At 38.5% G+C, this 25,575-nt stretch overlaps 1 protein-coding gene across 1 annotated transcript in view; it reads right to left on the bottom strand.

Moving 5' to 3' along the window:
• The window catches only part of UBE2Q2 (ubiquitin-conjugating enzyme E2Q family member 2), a 70,995-nt gene extending 45,428 nt beyond the window's left edge, over window positions 1–25,567 (bottom strand). Inside the window, 3 exon segments of the mRNA XM_006888270.1 lie at window positions 8,001–8,105; window positions 11,995–12,096; window positions 25,385–25,567. Coding sequence (XP_006888332.1) covers window positions 8,001–8,105; window positions 11,995–12,096; window positions 25,385–25,567 — 390 coding nt within the window.
• Between the last annotated feature and the right edge of the window lie 8 nt (window positions 25,568–25,575).

The following is a 25,575-nucleotide window of genomic DNA, read 5'->3' as shown; positions in this document are numbered from 1 at the left end:
TATAGAAAAATAAAAATGAATCAGACAGGCATCAGACTTTTAAATTTATTTAATACCAGAAGGAAAGAAAGCAGAAGAATTTGAGACTAATTATAAACTTAGAATTCTAGACATAGTTCCAGCAGGACAGGAGCTAGATCTATCTCTGTGCTCACCACTGGACCTTCAGCACTTAGATATTCTACACAAAACACATTCACACTTGTTTAATGAATGATAAAACCAACAGAAATTTTCAAGGAATGCTCTCCATTTTCTCCACAAAACCTTTCTTGAAAAACGGTAACAGAGGACATAATTCAGGTATATACTTCAAAGGGAAGAGAAAAAGAACCCATAAAAAGGGGAAGCACAGACTACAGCAAATTGCATTAAACAAAAACAATAGAAACACGTAAGTCTAAGTAACTACTGATAATGCTCTTGTGAGGTCATAAGTCACATTCTTTGATCACATTTAAAAACTAAAAATAACCCAGATGCAACCTGAAAAATGTTTTTCTAAAAAAAAAACCAAACAGAAAAAACAAACATCTAATTCCTACGTACATGTCCCAGGTGTACTGTGTTCTTGCACAGGTAGATCATGGACTGATAGGAACATATCCATACCTGTTCCCATTCCCAACAAAGGTGATCCAACAGAATGTGGAAATTATGTGACCTAGTGGTAAGAAACTATACTGCAATGCACCAGCTGCTCCACGGGAGAAGGATAGACAATCTCCTCCCGTGTGATTTACTACCTCTGTAAATCTGCTGGAGGGCTAACAATGGGTCATCTCTGACTCAATGGCACACAATAACAATATCATTAATATCAGATGCAAGCAAAATATCGCTAAAGATCATCCCCAAATGGCTAAAACAGTACATTGATAGAACTGCCAGAAGGTTGAGCTGTATTTAGAAGAGGCTGTGTGCACACCCATGTTTACTGCAGCATTTTTCACAATAGCAAAGAGATGGAAACAACCCAAGTGTCCATCAACAAGTGAATGGATAGAGAAGCTGTGGTACATTCGCACAATGGAACACTATTCAGCACTAGAAAAACAAGGAACTCATAAAAATGAGTGACCCTGGAGGACATTATACTGAGTGAAATATCTCAGTCACAAAAATACACTGCATAAATGTCACTGTTGTAAAACAGGAACTGAGACTGGGAGTTGGGAGAAAACTAAGAAAAGAGGGAGTAAATAATGAACATTGTATTGGAACAGATGAGGGAAAGAACTGTTTAAAAGGAATATGTGATTGGGCATTATTTGTATGACCACAGTCCAGAATAAGAGGTATAAAGCAAAGTGCACTGGGGGATAGGGTAGGAGGAAACTGTACAACAATGAATGATTTTTTAAAAGAGAAAAGCGAACTGGGGTGGGAGCAGGAAGGAAAATGTGCAACAATGAATGAATGGAAATCCAAGTTTTCGGTAAACTTTCGTTACATTTACAATAAAAAAAATTAAAAAAGAAGAAGAAAAAGAAGTTGTGGCATTAAGCACATCATGCTGATGTTAGATGAATTCTGGCTCAAAGTAGAGAATAATAGCAAATGTCTATTTGTGTTTTATTCACTATGCAAAGGCATTTTACTGTGTGGATCACAACAAACTATGGCTAACACTGAGAAGACAGGGAATCCCAGAACACTTAATTGTGTTCATATGAAATCTGTTCCTAGATCAAGAAGTTGTTGTCTGCATGGAACAAGGGACCACTGTATGGTGTAAAATCTGGAAAGGAGAAAGGATTGGAACCTCAATCCTACTGAATCTGTATGCTGAGCAAATAATCAGTGAAGGGGACGCTATGAAGAAGAATGTGACATCAGGATAGAAAGACTCATCAACAACAACCTGTTACACAGATGACACAGCCTTGCTTGCTCAAAGTGGGGAGGGCCTGAAGTGCTTGCTGCAGAAAAATAAAAAAGCCTTTAATATGGATTACATCCCAACACCAAGAAAACAAAAATCCTTACCAGTGGGCCAATAACAACATCATGATAAATGAAGAAAGGATTGAAACTGTCAATGATTTCATCTTATTGGGATCCACAAAGGACATCCCTGGTAGCATCAATCCGAAGAAAACCTTTCCACTGGTAAGGAGCCATGCTGCAATCCCAAAGGTACTCGATTCAAATCCATCAGCTAGAAGAAAGATGAGTCATCTCCTCCCATACAATTAAACTGTCTCTGAAAGACAGAGTTATGGTTAAGTAGGACTCAATGGTCCACAACAACATTACTTTGGGCAAGTCCACTGTCAGGGACCTGTCCAAAATACTAAAGAGCAGCGATGTCACTTTGATGACTAAGGTTATGGTTAACTCAAAGTTATGGTCTTTTCTATCACTTGCTATGCATCTGAGAGCTAGACAGTGAATTAAGATGACAGAAGAATTCATGATTTTGAGTGTGGTGCTGGAGAATACTGAATATCCATGGACTGCCAAAAGAATGAACAGGTAGGTCTTGGAAAAGGTACAGGCAGAGTGTTCCTTGGAGGGAAGGATGTCAAAGGTTTGTTTTTCATACTTTGGACATGTTGCTAAGAGGGGCTTATTTATTCTTTGGAAAAGTGGTATCATGCTTGGAAAGATAGAGGTCAATGAATTAGAGGAAGATCCCCAACAAGATAGATCAACACAGTGACTGCAGCAATGGGTTTGAGTGTGGCAGATGGTGAGGATAGTACAGAACAGGAGAAGATTCACATCTGTTCAAAGATCACTTGCTATGAGTTGTACTTGACTAGACAGTACCCAACCACACCACAATAACAACTTCCTGTTATGTTTCTGGCTGGGTCAACCAATTCTTTTTGGTACAGTGACTCTGTGTATTCCCTCTGTAGCTGCATGGTAGCTTCCAGGAACTCACCATAAGAGGATAAAACCACAGGTGAAGATGATGTGAATACTTTGCACATCTTTACAACAGCTTCAAAAGTATAAATGCACAATCTAATGGCTAAATGAACAGAAAATCTGAACAAACCAATATACAGAATAAAAAAGACAAAAAGACCTATCCCCAAAAGTAGATCAAACTCAGATATTTATTTAAACCAGTATCCCAAACTAGCATTATTGTTAATTTGGGCCAAGAAACTGTTATATTGTGCACTGTAGATCTTTAGTAGCATGTATAGCCTTTAACCATAAAATGTCAACAGATCAGCCCTACCCTAGCTGTAACAATGAAAAATATTTCCTAATTTCCTATTTCCAAATGCCTCTTAAGGGCCAGAACTTAGCCCCAGTTAATAATTATTGGTTTAAACTATAGTACAATGTTCAAGACAGCATACAGTAATGTTGAGGAAAGGCACAAAGCCTCCCAACTCATTTTTTGAGACTGCCTAATCTTAATAACAAAATTAAGAAAAATCTATGTTAACTACAAAGACCATGGCCTGAATCAGGCACACCTTATCTCTAGACTGATATCATTGCTTCACAGTACTCTGGAAAGATCCATGACAGCAGATTTACCCAATGTAATATGTCTTGATTTCCTGACTGTTGCTGCCAAAAGTGTTGAATGTGGAGCAGAGCAAACTGTTATCTGTTAACAACCTCAACCTCTTCTCTATTCATCATGGTGCTGCCAACTGGCACAGTGGTGAGAAACTTTGTCTTCTTGATGATGAGCTTCAATCCATATTGAAGATTACAGTCTTGACCTTCTGCGGCAAGTGCTTCAGGTCTGGCTCTGTTTCAGCAAGCAAGGTTGTGCCATCTGCATAACGTAGGCTGTTGATGACTCTTCCTTCAATCCTGACACTACATTCCTCCTCATAAATAAAGCCCAACCTCCTGAATGATCTCTTCTGCATATAGATTGAAAAGGTATGGAGACAGAACGCATCCTTGTTGTACTCCCTTCCTGATTTTGAACCATGCAGTGTTGCCCTGCTCAGTTCTGAGGACTGCTTCCTGGTCCAAGTATAGTTTTCACATAAGCACAATCAAGTTTGGTATACTAAACCCAAAATGAAATGTTATGCTCAGTAGTTCAGATCTGTATATATTATATCTGTGATGTATTGTTAAGTTAAAAAAAAAAGTCAAAAGTAATCCAGAAAAAGTTGAAAAACTGAATCTTCTCTTTCCTGAGGCTCTATTAGAATTTCAGTGAAAAATATTGTACACATACACAATGATAACAAAAAAAAGAAATAAAGTTACCAGGAGGAAAGAGAATTCACAAAAGAAAACTGAAACTAGAGGGGTGGGATGGTAACCACTGGAGTAGGGAGCTCTAGTGGCTTAGTAGTAAGGAGTTGTGCTGCCAAGCAAAACCGTATGGTTTGAGTCAACCAGCTACTCTGTAGGAGAAAGACTCGTGCAATTTACTGCCTCTGAAAACCCACTAGAAGGTCAGCTATGAGTTGATTTCAATGTGACAGTACGTAACAACAATAAAAAAGCAAGTAAACCCTTAGATTGGAGGCATACAAATAATGAGAAGACTAATATGTACCACACACAGCACCCTGGAGTGGCTCTGGACGTCACAATACAAAGTACAGTGAAGATAAGCAGAGTGGATAAAACTGAAATGTCTTTATACAGAATATACTACATTGTCCAGCTCATAAACACATGTTCTCCCCTAACTCTGGAGCAGAATTCAGGCTGACATAATATCTACATTCAGGCAAGAAATTGTATGGTTTCAACTCCAAAGTTATTAAGCCATTTCAGCCATCATTTATTATTGTGCCACGCAATAGAGGAAGTGACAATTCCCAGCTTCTTATTAAGGACCTCACACAAATATGAACAGGGGGTAAAATTTTTACACACACACACACACACACACATATATATATATACACACACACACACACACACACATATACATATATATATATATATATACATACAAATAAACAAAGAATAGACACTTAAGGAAAGTTTTCAAAAGAAATAAACAACTAAAATACACTGTTGTTGTTAGGTGCCACTGAGTATGACTCATAGTGACCTGATTCTAAGAACAACAGATCTGATCCTTGACCTATCATGTGCCATCCTCATCATCTCTCATGCTTGAGCCCACTGCTGCAGTCACTGTGTCAATCCATCTCGTTGAGGGTCTAAGAAGGAACATATTAGAAATACATAAGAAAGGGATGGAACAAAAGATTGTTAAAATAACCCTTTAAAGAGTCTTTAGAATATTTTATATATAAGAACAAAAGTCAATATGTGAAGAATAAAAAAAATAAGAGCAAGCTCTTAAAACTTAGTGTCCAAAGATAACCACTACGTCAAACAACAGAAATATGAAGAGTTGTACCACTCAGAAAAGAACCTACAAAGGCTAGTGCAGAAGAATGAAAAGCTACAGAGGGAGGTATCACAGAAAAGAGATGGTACAAAACTTTTTAAACTCAGATTATAAACAAGAAATTTCAAAGCAAAAAAATCTGTATAAAAAAAGAAAGTTGACTCTGCACTACCACATCCTAGGATAAACAGTGATTCTTCACATGGCTAAAAATGTTTTGAGTAGACTGAGAGGGATGATGGGTTGGTAAGTGGGTTTAGAAGAGCTAAATTGTCATCTACTACAGTAAAAAGTTCATAAATCATGCCTAAATAGGTAAATCCAGAGAGACTTTATCTAGAAATATAAAAATTACCCCCATATACACACACAAAAAGGCTGTATGAGTTCAAATTATTCACTTGAAGGAACAAGGGAGGCTCAAGCAATTACAGTTTTAATTTACTTGGCTCCACAGTCAACACTCTTGGTAACAGCAGCCAGGAAATCAGGAGACGAATTGCATTGGGAAAGTCTGCTGTGAGGGACCTCTCAAGAGTACTGAAGAGCAACAATGTCAGGCTGGAGACTAAGGTGAGCCTGATCTGGGCTATAGTCTTCACAATTATGTGCTATGCATCAGAGAGTTGGACAGTGAATAGGGTTGACAGAAAGAGGATTAATGCCTTCGAGCTGTGGTGACGGAGAAGAGTGTTGAATATACCATGGACTGCTAGGAGAACAAACAGGTTTGTCCTGGAGAGGGTGAAGCCAGAGTGTTCCCTGGAGTCAAGGATTCTGAAGCTTTGTCTGACATATTTTGGGCATGTTGCAAGGAGGGACTGGTCCTTGGAGAGGGACATCATGTTTGGCAGAGTGGAGGGGCAGCGAAGGAAAGGAAGACCTTTGGTGAGATGGATCGATTCTGTGACTGGAGCGGTGGGAATAAGTGCATTTGAGATGGCTAGGTTGGCACAGGATAGAACAGCATTTAGAGATCTTATACATAGGGTCGCTATGAGTTGCAAGCGACTCGATGGCACATAACAACAACAACAAATCTTACAGCATTATTGGATTTAACAATGTCTCTAATATTTTTTTGAAAAAGAAAATTTTAAAAATAAAGCTATAAAACAATTTTTGGAAAATATGTGCCCTGAGATGGTCTTTTCCCTAGGATGGGGGGAGGGATCATGACAAATAACCTGCAATAAAGGTGGGAGAATCTACTGCAGCCTACAGACTCATTAAATGGTCTTTCATTCCTAAGAAATTAGATAATTAGTCCATTCCAAAGTATTGTAGGTTTCAGGAGGACTATTAGCAGCCTCAAATCAATGGTCTACAGTAAAGGTTCTCAACCTTAACTACATATCAACTCAAAAATCTCACTGTCAGTTGAGTCAGAACTAACTCATAGATGACCCTCCAGCAGATTTTCAGAGGCTGTAAATAGAGTGAGAGGAGACTGTCCTTCTTTGTCCTACAAAAGAGATGGTGGACTCAAATTGCCAAAGGCATCACCTTTGGGTTAGCAGACAACTCCTCACCAGCGTCCACTCCATCACAAGAGTTTCCCCTACATTACCAGAGCTCCCTATAACTATATATTGTTGTGTACCATCCAGTTGGAACTGACCCACAGCTAACCCTTCAGCTGTCAGGAGACTGTCTTTCTCTTGTGGAGCAACTAGTGAATATTGGAACCATTTAAAACGTGCTCTTTAAAAAATAAATAAATAAAAATAAATTCTATCCTCAGGCCCTACTGCACACTACCCAATTAAAGCAGAATCTCTAGAGAATACGGGGTAGAACTTTTGGGTGTGGCTACTGTTAAGCTAATGTTGTATTCAGTTAACATAAAATCACTGAAAGAAAGACCTCAGTGAAATGGATTGACACAGAGGTACAACAATCAGCACAAACACAAAAGTGACTATGAGATGGTGCAGGACCAGAGAATAATAAAGGCAATTTATATCTTTAAATAAAATTAGACTTGTGCAACCATCTGCTTTAATACTGATTTTCCCTCACTTCCGTATTCAAAAGTAAATAAACATTAAGGTGCCATTATGGTTTAGTGTGTAATGCATCCAACTGTTAATCAAAGGGCTGGCAGTTTGAATCCACTAGCCATTCCATGGAAGAAAGATAGGCAGTCTTTCCTACGGATGTACAGCCTCAGCAAAACAACTGGAGTGAAAGTGAAAGGAATGGACATAAGGGACACAAGAGAAGAAAAGTTAGAACACTTAGGAATTCGCAGAAAGAGATTACTTTTTAACCAAGGAGTGGTCGTGAGCCAGTAGACACTTCTAGATGAGATAATAACTGGAGGATACCCTAAGAATTTCTGTTGGAATTGAGGAGACAGCATTCCACGTAAAAGGCATATGAAAGAGCAGAGACAACTGAAGGAACAATATGTAGAAACCGGGAATATTAACAACAAAATAGTAATGATGAAAAGGAGAGGCAATTTTTGCCTATCATAGTAAAGAACTAGCAAATTGCTCCAAAGAAGAAAGGTTTATTTCTAGTACTTATAACTGTTCTCAATACAAACACAAAAACTAAGAGTCTAAGTACTAGCACATAGTTTCTAAACAAATTATATGACAAAAAAGGAAATCATCCTAGGTTCATTTTTGCTTGAGAAAATTTATCTTAACTCTTGAACACTGGAGAATTTTTACTTTACCTGACCCGTGGGTAGTGGTTGATCTAGCATCTCAACATCCAGGTGCTTAGGAAGGTTATATAATCTGCAGAGTTCACATATCAACCACTTCAATTGCTGACGAAGCTACAAAACACATTTCAGTAAATAAGCATTGTATTAAAGAGCCCTTAGAAGACATGAATAATGCTAAAACTACTGTATTCAATCCAGCAGGAAATGGGGAAAAAGTTTAACTGCTTAATCGTGATCTACAGAAAAATAAATCTTTAAAACAGCACATTAATGCATTAATGGGACAACAACAAAAAAAGGCAGTGTTGTTAGAGACCTACACATTCCACAGTCATAGCCAAAGTAGAGAGGTAAATGCAGTCTAGTAGACAGCACCCTGTAATCTAGATGATCCTAAATATATATCTTATTCCTCAGGTTTGAGGCTCCTTATTTGTAAAACAAGGACCTGAAAATTGTAATGATTAACTTAAACCTATGAAACACTTAATCTTCAGGTACTTTATTATTCAAACAAAAATCTTACCAGGAAAGTTACAAAGAATTACTTTTTAAATTTCCATTTTCAGATCTAGATTTTTGTCGTTATCTAGTATATTTACTTAAAACAAAGTATGTACATAATCATGTTTTTCATTGTTTCAATTTCTTTTTCCAATATGCCTACTTGGGAATTTAACAAAGAATGGTTAATACTCAGTATATCTGAACAGGAGCAAGTAAAGCAACTTAACATAATTTGGTCAAGAAAAGAGGGAAATAAAAACCAAGTTTATGGAGAACCATGAAGACAAGATCAGAATGGGTTAAAGAAAGCAAAGAATAAAACTTTCCAAAGAGAAGAGCAAAGAGAAATTAGAAATACTGCGAAGTTAAATTGGATGAAACAAAAATCTTTACACTTCAAGGAAATAAAGTCTCACTGTGAATTTGTTATCCATCCAATAATCTACCTTGAGCTAAGCACAAAATATAGAGAGGCTGAGTGATCTGGACCTTGCTCAGATATTCTGACAGGAGAGACTACGAGTGTTGTAGGAGAGGCTGGTGTGAGAGTCCTACCAAATAAAAGAACAGAGTAGTATCTTTTCCAGGAATCTCAATTTTACACAAAAAAATTAAAAAAAAGTAAAATAAAAATGTTTGAACATTAGGGGAACAACTAAGACCATGGGAAAGGATTTAAGAAATATTTAGAAAGTAGATGGACAGTTTAGGGATTTTGAGAAATAGTGGTATAAAAAATGAACTCTTACTAAGTCAATAGTTAAAGATTTCAAGTTTGGGTGACCGGCTTAATTATTTTACTTTCAATGCACCATTATAAAGAGAATTATAATGGAGAAACATCATTTTAGGGGGCAGGGGAGGTTTGTTATATCTGGAGGCAGATGAGTCTAAATTTAGAAAATTATTCTGAACACCCATGGCACATCAAGTGAGATTTCAGGAAACAGATAATAAAGATGTGAAACTGAGGAGATAAATTTTAACTAGAGATACAGATTTAGAAATCCTGGAATTGAGGTCATGACTTAAGTAATGGGATTAGAGAGATTACTCAATGTAAGTACTGAAATGAGAAGAGAAGAAACAGGTGGAAGAAGAAAGAAGAGCTCAGAGGATATCAAAACAGGGTAATAAAAGATTAAAAACAAGAAAACAGAGATCAAGTCTCCATGACCTGATCAATTCCAAAAGGGCAGGGATATGCCTTATTTTTTCTTTACACTCACCACAGAACCTGGATAGAAGCCAGTCATTTAAAAAAGAATCTTTAATAACAAGAAACCCTTTATATATTTTACTGGTAAGTTTTCTGTATCCCAGTGGGAGGAGGGGGAGAAAATATATTTATATACACACATACACACCAGCATAGCGTACATATTTCATGTTCTTTTTTTATAACATTGAATACAAAAAGGATCAGACTATATTTAATATTCTACACTTTGCTATTTTATTTAGAAAATTGTCTTAGAACTTTTGTGTGCTTATACAGATAAAGATTGTTTCTTACAACACTGTATACAAAAGAGTTAAGACTAAGCATAATATTCTATGCTCTGCTATTTTTCTTGTAAACTTACGGAAAATTTTATGTGCTTTTACAGAAAGATCAAATGCATTTTTTACCTGCAAGGTACTACGGTATCACAAAACTATACACAATAATTTTATTTCGTCATCTCTTTACTGATACTTAACATGAATTGTATTCAAAAGGAACTAATCAAGAATATCAGAATGCAACAGAGAGGCCAATCTGACCACTAAATGAGGAGCTACCGGATTTGGCAACTAAGGAATCAAAAACTGTGACACAATGAAGGCAGAGAATCCAGATTACAGTAAATCAAGTGAATTTAAAGAGAGAAAATACAGCTTGTTCACTCTAAAGAGCCTAGGCTATAAAATAAGTGGCTGAAATAAGTACAGAGGGTACAATTCCCCCCTCACATATATATATAAATACACACACACACACACACACACTTAATATTTACAAGAATAGGGTCAATTCCATATTTTATTTAACTTTATTTTATATAAAGGATCAATTTTTAAAAGGAATGCTTCCAATATAAAACTAGTTAAAATACTTGAGGTCATAGTCCACTCATTTTTATTATGAAACTAGTATTTTACACCTTTTGCAGCAATTCCCCTAAAAGCAAGCAACAGCTACAAAGCGCACATAACAACAACATGTACTATTCCAACACAAAAATCATTTTGTCAAATTCCAAAAATCCATTGGGATTTTTATGGAATTGTTTTAAATAAATGTGGTGATACAGAGATAACTGACATAGTAACAATAGGGAACCTGACCATACTACAACAAAAAACATTTTAACACACCTCTTGATCCAAGTCCTGCATACTTTTGTTGTTATTTATTGCTGAAAAGGTTATTTTATAGTATATTTTCTAATTATAGTTTATATTTAGGTAAGCTATTGATTTTATATACTATACCCTTTAGCCAGCCATCTTAAAGAGTGTTTTCTCAAAGGACTCCTTTGGAATTTTTAGATAAGCAATCACATCACTCATAAGTAACATACTTTTCTGTAAGAATTTCATGACATTGTAGGACAATACAATGACAAGGTTAGCTTTTTAAAAATATACAACAACAAAAGATATACACCTAAGTAGAATATGATCTCAACCACTGAATTATAGGTCTGAAGTTAGGCCAGTTACTGCTGAGTCAAACGATTCACAAGAGCCCCTGTGTAACAGCAGAATTATGCCTCACAGGGTTTTCAATGGCTGGTGTTTGGAAGGTTGATCACCAATCCGTTCCTCTGAGGTGCTTCTGGGTGGCTTTAAACCTTTCAACCTCTTAGTTAGTAGTCAAGTACATTATGTTTGTGTCCTAAAACTGTATATATTTTATTAGCTGAGAAAGAAACAAAAGATACCAGTAGAAAAGAACTATATCAGCAGTGATTATATTAAATAGGAAAATCTTTTCTTTTTACTTCCCCCCCCATGTTTTACTAGTTTTCTTATCATAGTCATTTATCAGTTTCATAATCAAAGTGGGAGGGGTTTTTTATATTTGTAGAGTGGAGAGCTGTATTTCTTAACATTTTAAAAAATTCCCTACTATCTTTAGTTATTTATTACTGTACCCTTATGAATCCTTAACATAAAAAGTAATTCCCTAACACCAGCACAGGTGTAATTCTGTCATCACATGTATTCCCTTTGGCTCCTCCACTGTGATCCTTACAGAAAGCAATTCCTTGTTTTAATGGTTAGAATTCAGGGAGAGAGACTAATTTCTAATCTTAATTAAGGCTACGACTATGTGGAATAAAAATAAGAAATCTGGTAATATGTAAATATGCAATAGAGAATCTGAAAAATAAACCTGGTTTCTAGTGCCTCTAATTATTACTCAAGTTTTTACATCATATGACATGAGCACAGTTTCTACAATGTCAGTGATGGGGGGGAAACGTTTGGCTTATTTTCTCACCGAATTGTTGTTTTTAGTATCTTCTAGATGTTCCAGAACTGACGTCAAATTTGGGTCATCGGAGTCCACAAACCATATTGGTGAACAAGATGGGTAAGATTCCTGTGTTAAAGACACCGCTGTTAAAAAACTCATTTACATACAGACTAACCTAGATAAGTAATCAAACTATACCACTAAATAGCAAGATAATCATGAACTTAAGTAAAATGTATTGGGGAGAAGAAAAACCAATACATTAAAATATACATGATAAACAAATGTCTTTTATAAATTATTTTAAAACACAAAGTTACTAAATTTTATAGTTTAGTTTTGTCTGTTTCTTGTTACATAAATTATACCTCATTTGTAATTTAAAAAAAACAAACAAACCCAAAAACCAACACCAAAGAAGTTCCTTTCAGTTAAGATTTCAAACAAAAGAAAATACACAACAAAAGTTACATTTTTATCAAAAGCGGGGAGAGAAGTGTTCAAGCAGCAAAGAAAATTAGTTTCTTTCTTTAAAAATTTGGTCTACATCACAGACTAGATTCTCAAGCTTTCACATTTTAAAGACTTTAAAAAGCAGAGATTGTTGTTAGCTGCCACTCAAGCAGCACTCAATTCACAGCAACCCCAGGCTCAACAGAACAAAATGCTACCCAGTCCTGTTGTCATCCTCGTGATTTTATTGGCTGACTCTTGGAAGCTGTTCACCAATCTTCTCTTCTTAGTTCATAATAATATGGAAACTCCCCTGAAACTTGTTATACATCATTGTTGTTATACACTATTGAGAAGGAACTGACTCATAACTGACCCTCCAGTGGGTTTTCAAAGGATGTAAGTCACAGGGGAGGTGACTGTTCATCTCTCTACCAAGGACCAGCTGGTAGATTTGAACAGTATGCCTTTGGGTTGAAAGTGCAACTACTTACCACTAAGAGCTTACTACTAGAGCTCCCTAGTGCATGCTATGACTATACAGTCTATGATCAACATCAAAGTAGCATGAAATCTTCCACTGAAAGACAAAGTGATGGCTACATCTGAAATGCACTGGCCTGGATTCAAACCTTAGTCCTCTGTACAGACAGCAAAAACTCCACCAGTGAACCAGTACTGTCCAATGGTAACACGGTAAATTCCTTAGAAAGCAGAACCATAAGCAAACCATAAATCCAACCTTTTATTACAGTCTATAGGTTTTAAATGTCATTAAGAAAAAAGCAATCCTCACAACTCGTCCACAACAGTAAGTGAAGAAAGGATTCAAACTGTCTATTTCATTTTACTTGGATCCATAATCAATGCTAATGGACACAGCAGTAAAGAAACCACACATACTGGGCAAATCTGCAGTGTGCTAAAGAGGATTTTAAGGACTAAAATGTGTATGACCTGAATCATGTTATGTGAGGTTGGACTATGAGCAAATAAGGCCAAAGAATTAAAGCCTTTGAACTGTGTTGGTAAAGAATATTGAATGAACCAATGGATGCCTAAAAAATAAATCTGATCTGGAAGAAGTACAGCTAGAGTCCTCCTTAGAAGCAAGGATACTAAGATTAGTCTCACATACTTTGGGTGCACCAAAAAAGTTGTGGAAGAGTTATTGGAAGAAATTTTCCAGGAGTAATGAAGACTGTGGAATACACACACACACACACACACACACACACACACACAGAGCGCTGACCCTACAGCGGGTTTTCAGAGGCAGTTAATCACACAGGAGAAGACTGTCCATCATTCTGCAGCTGGTGGCCTCAAACAACATGACTGCAGTATCTCAGCAAGGCTTCTTTCCACTAGGCCACCAGAATGCTCAACTGCATTGGCAAAGTTAGCTGTCAGGGACCTCTCCAGACTAGTGAAGAGCAAAGACATCAGTCTGGAGATTAAGGTGCACCTGATCCAGGCCATAGTCTTTGCAACTCCTTGCTATGCTTCAGAAGGCTGGACAATGACTAGGGATGACAGAAAGATAACTTTGAGCTGTGGTGCTGGAGAGGAGAGTTGAATATACCACGGAGTGCCAGGAGAATAAACAGGTTCGTACTAGAGAGGGTGAAGCCAGGCTGCTCCTTGGAGGCAAGGATTTTGAGGCTTCATCTGACATACTCTGGGCGTGTTGCAAAGAAAGACCAGTCCTTGGAGAGGGACATCGTGCTTGGAAGGGCAGAGGGACAGAGAAAGAGAGGGAGACCAGTGATGAGATGGAATGATACAGTGACTGGGGTAATGGGGGAAAGTGTGTCAGAGACAGTAAAGCTGGCACAGGATAGAGTTTCAGGGCTGTTGTACAAAGGGTCACTAGGAGTCGCAAGCAACTCAACGGCACATACGACAATGACAACAACATCTCTGGGCGCAGGAGAGGAAGATCCCAGATGAGATGGATTGATATAGTAACTGGGGTAATTGGGGATTATTGTGTCAGAATCAATGAGACTGGCTCAGGACAGGGTAGGGTGCAGAGTTGCTGTACCTAGAATCACTATGGGTCGCAGGTGACTTGATGGCACATAACAACAACAACAACTTTGGGCGCAGTTTTAGAAGGAACTAGTCTGCAGAGAGAGATTATGCCTGGTAAAATAAAAGGTCACTGAAAAAGAACATTTTGCAGATGGACTGACACTGCAGCCGCAACAATGGGTTCAAGTACAGTGGTGACTGTAAGGATGGTGCAGCCTGGGCAGTGTTTCATTCTGTTGTACACAGGGTCACTCTGAGTCAGGCTCAACTCGAAAGCAGTGACTCTTGACTTTTTAATATTTAGTAGGCGTCTAACCGAACTTTCAATGTCAAGTACTTATTTGTTGTTGTTAGTGTCATCAAGTCCACTATGACTTATATTGTAATAGAAGGAGGAAATATTGAACAATTATTTCATTTTACATGGATCTACAAGCAATGCCTGTGGTAGAAGCAGTAGAGAAATTAAAAAAAAAAGTGTCATATATAAAGAAATCTGCTATGCACATCCAAAAACTTCTCCAACAGGGTAAAAACGGAAGCCACAGATTGGGAAAAAGTATTTGGTAATGACATATCAGATAAGGGACTTATATCTAGAATTTACAAAATATTTGAGCACCACAACAAATAAAGGTAATCAATCCAATTGAAAAATGGACACAGGATATGAACAGACACTTCACCAAAGACATTCAGATGGCCAACAAGCACATGAAGAAATGTTCAAAATCCCTACCTCTAAGAGAGATGCAAATCAAAACAACTATGAGATACCATCTCACCCCAAGAAGAATAGCAAAATTTAACAGAACAGCAAGCAACAAATGCTGGTGAGGTTGTGGAGAAACTGGAACCCTTATTCACTGTTGGTGGGAGTGTAAAATGGTGTAACCACTATGGAAGGCGGTATGGCGCTTTCTCAAAAAGTTGCAAATAGAGATACCATTTGACCCAGCAATTCCACTACTGGGAATATACCCCAAAGAGACCATAACTGACATCCAAGCAGATATATGCACACCCATGTTTATCACGGCTTTGTTCACAATAGCAAGGAGCTGGAAACAACCTAAGTGCCCATCAGCAAATTAATGGATAGAGAAGCTGTGGTATATTCACACAATGGAATACTACACTGCACTGAAAAACAAGAAACTTATGCAATATTATTCAAAATGAGTGACCCTGGAGGACATTATGCTGAGTGAAATATCTCAGTTACAAAAGGACAAATACTGCATAGTGCAACTTTTGTAAAACAGGACTGACATCGGGCTTGGGAGGAGACTGAGAAAGATAGAATAATGTATACTGCATTGAAACAGATAAGGGAGAAAACAGTTTAAAAGCGATATGTGATTAGGTATTATTGTCACGACAGGAGTCCAGAATGAAGGCTGCATAGTGGAGTGGACTTGGGGGGAGGGATTGTATAACAATGAAATAATTTTTCTTTTATTTTTCAAAGAGAAGAGAGAATTGGGGGGAGGGAGGGGTGGGCAGGGAGAAAAGTGCAACAATGAATGAATGGAAATCCTGAGTCTCTGTAAACTTCCATTAAAATAATAAAAAAAATTAAAAAGAAATCTGCTGTCAAATGTCTTCTCCAAAGTTCTAAAGACCAAGGATGTCCGTTTAAAGACTAAAGGTACACCTGACCCAAGTTATGGTCTTTTCAATTGCTTCCTATGCAAGTACTAATTTAAGGAAAACACTTTTAAGGTAAGTCCTGCCAACTGTATTGTTTGCTTTCTGAATAGTATAGGGGGAGGGCGGGAATAATTTCTAAATGAACGGATTTCTAAATTGACATTAGGTGTGCTTCCTAAGCATAAACAGGTATTAGAACATAGAGTGAACTGCAACATAGAGCTACAGTCAGCTCTCACTAGATGATGTATGTTAAGTGCCATCGAGTCATAGATGACTCATAGCAACCCTATGAACGAAAGACCTGAACACTTGTATAACTTTCATCATTTCTCTAAGTTCATACAGTTTCCGGAGGCAAGCTATTTCGGAAATGGATGCCACTCCTGCTTCCAAGCCTATTTTGATCTGAGAGCTCCATCAAACACTGTCCACCATGGTTAACCATTATTGCATTTGACACGTCAGTGTCACAATGTTTAGTACAGTAACCACGAATTACCTCTGTATAGCTGTGCTTTAAAACTATTCCAATTGTAGGTGAGCTCTGGTGGCCTAGTGGCAGGAAACTGCCCTGCGATCCCAGAGGTGCGCGGTTCAAATCCACCAGATGCTCTGCTGAAGAAGGAGGAACAATTGCCTCCTGTACCAGTCAGATCCAATTTGATGGTAACACACATTAAAAAAAACAAAAAAAACTATTCCAATTGTGTAGCCAATGTCTGTGTGCCACAGCTCAGCAAAATCAATGGTGCTCTTATGCATGGTGGTAATCAGCGTCTTAAATGGTCCCTAATAATCTTCCCTCCTGATATCTATGTCCTTATCTAACTCCTACCCCTGGACCCTCTAACAAATAAAAGTAATGCAAAGTCCTTTGAGATTAGGTTACAAAAAGCTTACTTTTCAGAACTGGTTTTGACAAGCACTATGGCAATGGGTCAATTAAAACAGACTTTCAAGGGGGGGGAAAAAAAGAGAGAGGAACAAACTGGGGGGGTAGAGAAAATAGTGCAACAATGAATGAATAGAAATCCAAAATCTCTGTAAATGTTCATTAAAATTAATAAATTTTTTTTTTAAAAGCTAACTTTCATCATGCTCACACTCATCTACTCTTACTCTCTTTAATAGAAGACAGCTGACCAATAGTGAAGGCACATGGCAAGGAACGAAAAGATTCTTAGAAATAGCCTGCAAAAAAATTGAGGTCCTTAACTAAAGAGCCTGTGAGATGAATCTTGCCAACATCTACATAATCTTACAAGATGATTCTCCCCCAGTACAGGCTCAAGGTGACTGCTGCCGAGTATCATTGCTACTCTGGAGCTAGTAAACCCAGATAAGCCATACAGAGATTCCTTATCCTCAGAAAGAGATCTTTGTTTCCAGCTAATATTTGGGACAGTTTAATACAAAGCAATCGATAACTAATCCAAACACAAAAGACCCCGACATTACTTTCCAACCTAAAAACGAAGTACTTAGCAGGAAATACTACTATAAGTTAATGAAGAAATGTACATGGCATTGATGCCTTTTAATTGTGATGCTGGAAAAGAGTACTGCATATACCACTGACTTCCACAAGAACAAATAAATCTGTCTTGGAAATACTGCAGCTTCATCTCACATACTTTGAGCATGTTGTCAGAAGGAGCCAGTCCTTGGAAAAGCACATCACACTTGGAAAAGTAGAGAATCAGCAAAGGAGAGGAAGATCCACAACAAAAATGGACGGATGACACAGTGACTGCAACAATGTGCTTAAGCTAAGCAGCGATCATGAGGACAGGGCAGAATCTATTCTACATGGAGTTGCTATGAGTCAGAGTTGACTCCCCAACAAAAACACAGCTTCATGTGATGAACAAAAAAAAAAAGAAAACTAATAAATGAGCACTGCATGTTCCTCTGTTCATTTGTTCTATTTTCTAGTCTAAATTAGGAGAAAGTCATTATTAGATACAAGCTGCAAAACTTGCATTAAGTTTGAGTCAATGAAATACTAACTTTGTAGAAACAGTTTTAGAGAAACACTGTTTTGGGAACTATAATCTCAATCATAATATAGTTAAAACCACTAAAAATTACTTTTAAAGCATTTCTTAACATTTAAATAAGACTTGACAATGCACTAATGATTTAATCCATCTTTCTGATAATGATTTTTTTTTAAGTTTATTTAGTGGTAAGGAGTTGCACTACCAACTCAAAGGCAAGCAGTTCAAATCCACCAGATGCTGTCAGAGAAAGATGAGCAATCTCCTCATGGGAATTTTATATATATATAGCCTCTGAAAATCTGCTGGAGATTCATCTCTGAGTTGGTTCCTATTTGATGGTACGTAACACATAACATACTTTAGAATAAAACCTGTTCTTAAGAGAAACCACTTTATTAAATAATACATTATAAATCCTACAAATTCTTCAACTTCATTCAAGAATACACCAACTAAAGCCCATTTATACTGTTTTAGTTTTAGGTTTTTTTCTAGTTAAAGAGAAAACCTAACTAAATTTAGGGTTTCAATGTTTAGATTAATAAGCAATCGTCTGTCTAATAAACTTCTGTATAAGTAAAATAAGTTATTACTTAGAATTAAAATTCCTTAACATCATAATAACAGAATTGGGGAGAAATTTAAATACATTACTATATAGGCTTTTAAACTCCGTTCATGAAAGAACAGGTTACACATATAAATGTGTGTATAGAATATATATGTACATAGCACATTCCATTCAAAAGTGTAAGCAGAGGAGGAGGCACCAGAGATGATTAATGTTTAGGGTCCTCACACACCTTAATGCAGCAATGGAACCGAGACAGGAAAAACAGTAAGTCAAGATTTAATTAGACAGGGAATCACCTACATGGTAGAAATTTTCTTGGTTTGGGGTCTGCTATCTCTTTCAAAAGAAGCTCTTAGAAGAGAGCACACAAAAACACAAAGTGCGAAATTGTAAAACTACCTTTATGATGCCACAACTAACCTTAACTTTTCCAGCTCTCCAGTAATGTTTTATATTTAGTAATGACAGCAAGAGAGAGAAAACACTCTCAATGAGATGGACTGACATAGTGATTATTGCAGCAACAGGCCCAAGTATATCAGAGATGACGAGACTGGCACAGGATAGTGCAGGATTCAGATCTGCTTTTTATAGGGTTGCTATGAATCATACTTAACTCCCTGGCACCTAACAACACACAGCAACATTTCAATTCTAAGGAGCTCTGGTGGTGTAGCACATGTGATTCAAATCCATGATTTGTTCCATGGGGAAAAAAATGAGACTATTTGCTTCTGTGAAGTTCATAGTCTTAGAAACACTATGGGGCAGTTCTACCCTATCCCACAGATTGTTATTCATCTCTTTCATCCTTCTACCAATAAAAATTTATCTAATACTATACTTTTCCAGATCTAAGGAAGTTTAGCAGTAAAAAAAAAAAAATAAATTTACTAAAAAAGGTTATTAAAAGCAGCTTTCATTTTTAGTAAAACTGACAACAACTGAACATATTAGCACCAATAAGCAATTAGGTCTGTTTACCGAAAAGAAAAAAGCAAAACTTAAGTCGGTCTGGTAGCTATCATGAGTTCACAGAAAAAGCAAAACAAAAAACTCTTGAAGTTCAAAAATACTACACATTTCTAGGGATAGCCATTTAGCCCCCAAGGTGAGCCATCTGGCTCTGGAATATGCCTTTCTGGCCCCTGGGATGTGCCTTCTGGACCCCAGGGAAAGCTGTCCCAGAGAGCTGTTTGCCCCTGGTGTGTGCCGTCAAGCCCCTGGGAAGAGCCTTCAGGTCACTGGGAAAACTGCCTTGGGTATACAAAAAATTTTATCTAAGCCACTTTACTCCATCTTCTCTCCCAGTACACCTGTAAGAAACACCTCCAAAGCCCTTCTATTTGTAACTCACAAGTTTGTTCTCTCTAGGTTTGCTCCCTTTCCTATAAGTAACCTTAACACTGAATTTTACTCCAGACCTGGGCCCTGAACCCAGTTCCAGAGACAAGAGGGAAATATAACTGCCAGCTAAGGAAGCAAAGGAGGATGGAGCCTCAGGGTTCAGCCATCCATCCCCATTTGGACCCACCTTGGCAAACATTTTGCAGTCCAGAGGGCAGTAAACATCAGGAAAATATCTTCTAACTGAACAAGGCATGCAGCTTCAACAAAGTACCATCAGTAAGGTGTTAAAGTGGGCCCCCCTTTCCCTTTTATATCAATGCCCCTGTTCAGCATGAAGAAGCCAGAGCCTGCGCCATATTTCCACAAGAGAAACCCACAAGTGAATAAAACAACTTCTTTGTTAAAAAAAAAAAAGAAAGAAAATCACCTTTGGACTATGCTTACCATTGCCCTGTCTCTTCTGGTCCCCCCTGGATCTTTCTCATTTCCTTTGCCTACTCCCCCCACACCCAATTGTGCAGCCCTATGATTTCATCCCTGGTCATCCTCACTCTTCTGCTCCCAACCCTCACCCCACCCCCTTCTATCCCCATACATGTTTTGCACAATTAAAAACACAAAAACCAGGAAAAATAAACACCCAAAAACAAAACCACCACTACACATTTCCCTTCATATTTAAGATCTGGAGTTGTTTTTTTTTTAATTTACCTGAATTTTCTACCAGAAAATAAAATATCCATTGTTTTGACTTTCATAAAAGTCAAATTTCAGGCTTCCCTCAGTGATCTCACTGAGCTCTCAGTGACCTTTCAAACACAGCACTTCTCCATTACTGTATACAAGATCCATCTACCTATCAGCCTCACTGCCACAGAGCTGGGAAAGACTCACACCTGATGCTGTAAATGGCATGGAAGAGTTTGAACTGCCAGAGAGGTATGGCCCTTGATTTAAATCCCTACAGACTAAGCCACCAGAGTTCTCTAATTTACATGACAGTAATTCTTTTTATTCAAATAAAATATAATCAGAATGAGGGTTATAGAGTAAAAAGAACTAACAGTTACTGAGTAGAAGACAAAAAGCACAAAATATTCTTTCTTATCATCAAAAAGAAAAAAAGTCAAATGAAGAAAATGTCAAACACCTGAAACTGTATAGCAAGAATATGCAATATAGTAAGGATTAAAGAAAGTAGGAAGGGACAATAACATGAGCTGAATACTGCCCAGCTGAGCCTTGAGGGATGGTTAGATGGGGGAAAACCTAAAGGTCAGGGACTCACTGCACACGCAAGAAACAACTGGTACAGAAGCCTGAAAGAAAAAAAGGATAAAATATACACTATCTTCTAAGAATTATTTAGAAATGGAGCAGTATGTGGATAAGCAAACAGCTAGTGTAGTACTACTCACTCAACAGTACATAAACCACCTCAGGAAGTGTATTTGGTAAGAAATAAAAAAAAATATCAGGTTTAAAAAGCAGGCTTAATAAATACATTTCTCTTTCTCCTATTGCTGTCGAGTTGGAACCAACTCACATCTAACCCTCTAGCAGGTTCTTAGAGGCTGTAAATGGCACTGATGGAGACTACCCATCTTTCTACCACATTGGCTCTGGTGGATTCCAAATGCCAGAGACACAACTCCCTACCAATTACGCCTCCAACCTCCCTCCCAGGAGAAATTACAGAACAGGCCAAACTCATTACTTTTTTAAGAGCCACTACTTTTTAGAAGCTTGTTTTAATCACTTCTAAAAAATAGTGGTTCTTCAAAGAAAAGAAAAAAAGTAATGAGTTGGAAAACAAGCTTGGAAGCAGGAGTGGCATCTACTTCCAAAATGCCTTGCCTCCAGAAACTCTACAGGGTCGCTATGAGTCATCTAAGACTCGATGGCACCCAACAACAACATTTTAGAAATTGTTGTTATGTGCTGTCAAGTTGCCTGCAACTCACAGCAACCCTATAACAGCTCTGAAACCTGCCCTGTTCTGACTCAGTCTCACTAATTTCGACACACTTATTGCCATTGCCCCAGTTACTATATCAATCCGTCTCCTCCTGGGTATTCCTCTCCTGTGCTGTTCCTCCACCCTTCCAAGCATGATGTCCTTCTCCAAGGACTGATTCCCTCCTGGCCATGTGCCCAAAGTATAACTCGTTTCTTGGTACACAGGTCCTCCTGGCATTTCAAATTTGACTCCATAGATCCCTTGTTCTTTTTCTTCTAAACAAATGGTATCATAAGAAAGTCATATCAAAATACCACCCATGTTTTAAGAATTTCTACCTTTTAAAATAACATACTGATGATAAAGTGACATGTCTGGAACCATCTTTTAAAAATCCAGATTGGTTTGGATGAAAATAAACTGGTGAAAATGTTTTATCATTTATCACTGTTGGGATTAGGTACATAGAGGTTCACTATATTATTTTATTTAGCACACATTTGATGTTTTCTGTAATAAAAACGCTCATATATATCCTATACTGTATCTTCTGATAATGCCTATGATCATTCATGACCACTTCAAAGAACTCCCTTGCTAAGAATCTGCATAATAATCAAGTAAGGATTTTATTAAACTGTAGATTCTGACTTGGTATACCCGGGGTAGAAACCTGAATGAACCTGTACAAAGCCCTGGTAGAAACTGGTGACACTGAAATGGTAATAAATTATAAACCCTGGTCTTCACTAGAAGTGTTATTATTAACTCCACTGCCATAAAGTCTATTCCTACCAACCTCTATCAGGTTTCCAAGGCTGTAAATCTTAATAAAATCTTATTGCCTCATTCTTTTCCCTTGTAGTGGCTGATACATTAGAACAGCTGACCTTCTATTTAGAAGTCCCCCAGGACTTCATATTCTCAGTTATCTCTACTTCTTCATTTCAGTTGCTACTACATAATCAGGTCTTCACTTAGTATCTTTGTTTGCAGCACAATCATAACCTCCAGTGTGGCTCTCAACTGCTGGCATTTTGTTGTTGTTGTTGTGTACTGCTGAGTCAGAACGAATCCATCGCTGGTCCTCCAGCAGGTTTTCAAAGGCAGTAAATTGCATGCCAAGAGAATGTTCATCTTTCTCCCACTGAGCAGCCAGTGGATTTGAACTGCGTACCTTTAGGTTATGTATGAGGACAGGCAATTATCTTCCATGAGATCATGTCTCTGAAAACCTACTGAGGGTCAGGTATGGGTGGGTTCAGACCTGATGGTACACCACAACATGAAGTTGGTAGCACAAGCTGGGGTAATTCTTGTGCCAGACTGGACACTACAAGACAATTAGCATTTCACTGATTCTGTAAGGGTGGTAACACTACCACCACTGCATTAGAATAACCAAAATCACAAGCACATGTATTTTCTAATGTTACCTGCCATGGATAATCACACTTTCAACCCAGGATGTCAGACACATTTTCCCAATTTACTTGAGTAACTGTTATGGCTCTGTTTTTCTTTCATTCAGGGCAGTCTTATTTTTCCTGTCATAACCCTAGGTCTAGCACAATAACTATCCCCCAAGTACTTGAGATCAGTCACATTATTATCACCCACTTCATGATTACTACTTCTTCTGCAAGCCTACTGTACTTAAATAATTTTCCTCTTTATTAGTCTAATGTCCAAGGCTTTCTTGAAAGTCAACTACAAATCTCATATTCCTAACATTTTATCTACTTTCAAGTTATCACCATGACATTTCCAATCCTCTGTATAAGCAAAACACACTTTCTCAAAGTTTGATGTCTTTTTTGGGTTGAGTTCTCTCAACCCAAAACATCTTCCCTTTTCCTTCCAAAATTCTAATCCCTTACCAATTGACATACTCTGTAACAAACAGAATCCTGAACGTGTTCATCAGACTATGCTAAGAAATCTGAGAGCTACCTGGCCAAATGACCGGAAGAAATTTCTGTTTATTCCCATTCTCAAAAAAATGGTGTTTCATCAAAATGTGGAAAGTATTGAACAATATCACTAACATCACATGCAAGCAAAACCTTGCTTAAGATTATTTCAAACACATATAGAATGGTACATCAACAGAGAACCACCAGAAATTCAAGTTGGATTTAGAAGGGGTCATGGCACCAATGATTCACTGATGATGTGAGATGGATCTTAACAGAGAATACCAGGGGGATATCTATGTTTTACTGACTAAACAAAGGCATCTGAATGTGTGATTGTCTCCTCTGTACATTATTCAATTGTACTGGTTTTTTGGTTGTTGGGATAGTGTGGTTTTTTTGGTTTGTTTTTTTTTTTTTCTTTGCAGTAATATTTATCTTCCTCCTCGCCCCCGCAATACTCTGGTATTTTAATTATCTTGACTTCAAGGTCCCTTCTAACTCCCAACTCTCTTCAAATATCAAGCATACTGTAACAGCATTTAACTATACCCAGTCCCTAGACCAGGCTTCAACCAGAGTTAAAGAGGAACACGAAAAGTGCCACCTTGAGTCTGCAGTTTGGATCAACATCATAGATCAATTTCACAATCAAAATTCTAACGAAACATTTTTCATACGCAAATTTATTAACACTTTATTATTATTTATTACTCTGCCAAGATCTTCTAAGGAGCTTTCCGTTTAAATGGCTACGCTTCCAAATAGCTTTTCTGCTGTGTAACAAAATTCTCTTTCTGGGCAGTACACTCGGGCACGGATCCTCTTTCACCGAGTGATAATTTTTAAAAGCTTATCCACACAAGGGGACTGTACCACCACCTGCCGCAGTACAATGCGCCTTCTAGAAACTCGTTAGCTCTGAGCCAGGTCAGCGAGAAGCGGAGAAACCAAAACAGTGTGAGAGGCAGCGTTCCAAACTTTTTTTTCATAAATCAATCAGGTTTCCCTTTTAACGCAGACTTTTAAAAATTAATTACTGGGGAGCGTGGCGTTACAACTTGAGGGCTTGTGCCCTTCCCCACAGCCCGAGACAACCTGTCTCGCCGCGGTCCCCGGCGCAGGCCGGCTGCGTGCGGCCATGGCGACCCCGCGAGGGCTCCGGGCGCCGCCGTCTCCACCGCCAACCGCCCGGCGACGGGGGCCGAGACGGGTCAAGAGCCCCAAACCCAGCCCCGCGGGAAGAGCCGGAAAACGCGCCCTCCGCCTCCTCCCACCCAAGCCTCGCGCTGCCCCGGCGGGGCCTGGGCTGGGCCATTCGCCGGGAGAAGGGGCGGGCCCGCCTCGCCCGCAGCCCGGAGGGGCCTCTCCGCGGCCTGGCTCCCCTTTGTCCGGACACTGGAGGCGCCCCTCGTCCCTATCGCGCCCCCAGCCGGCCCCAAGGGGCTGCGGCCGGGCGCCTCACCGTAATGTTGCAGTGCAGGGTGAGCGGCGGCGAATGCGGGCTGCCGGGCGGCGCCGGTGGCGGCACCACGAACTGGCAGTGCAGCTCGTCCAGCTTCCAACTGACAATGCGGAATCGCTCGTGGTTCTTGTCGAAGATGGACGCCAGGAACTTCAGCTCGGCCTTAAGCCTTGACACGGACATCTTCCCCT

The sequence above is a fragment of the Elephantulus edwardii genome, unplaced genomic scaffold (assembly GCF_000299155.1).
Source record: "Elephantulus edwardii isolate Elephantulus edwardi_28Jun2011 unplaced genomic scaffold, EleEdw1.0 scaffold00066, whole genome shotgun sequence".
Classification (NCBI taxonomy): Eukaryota; Metazoa; Chordata; class Mammalia; order Macroscelidea; family Macroscelididae; genus Elephantulus; species Elephantulus edwardii.
The sequence above is the reverse complement of the archived record's forward strand: the minus strand, read 5'-3'. Positions and strand labels throughout refer to the sequence as shown.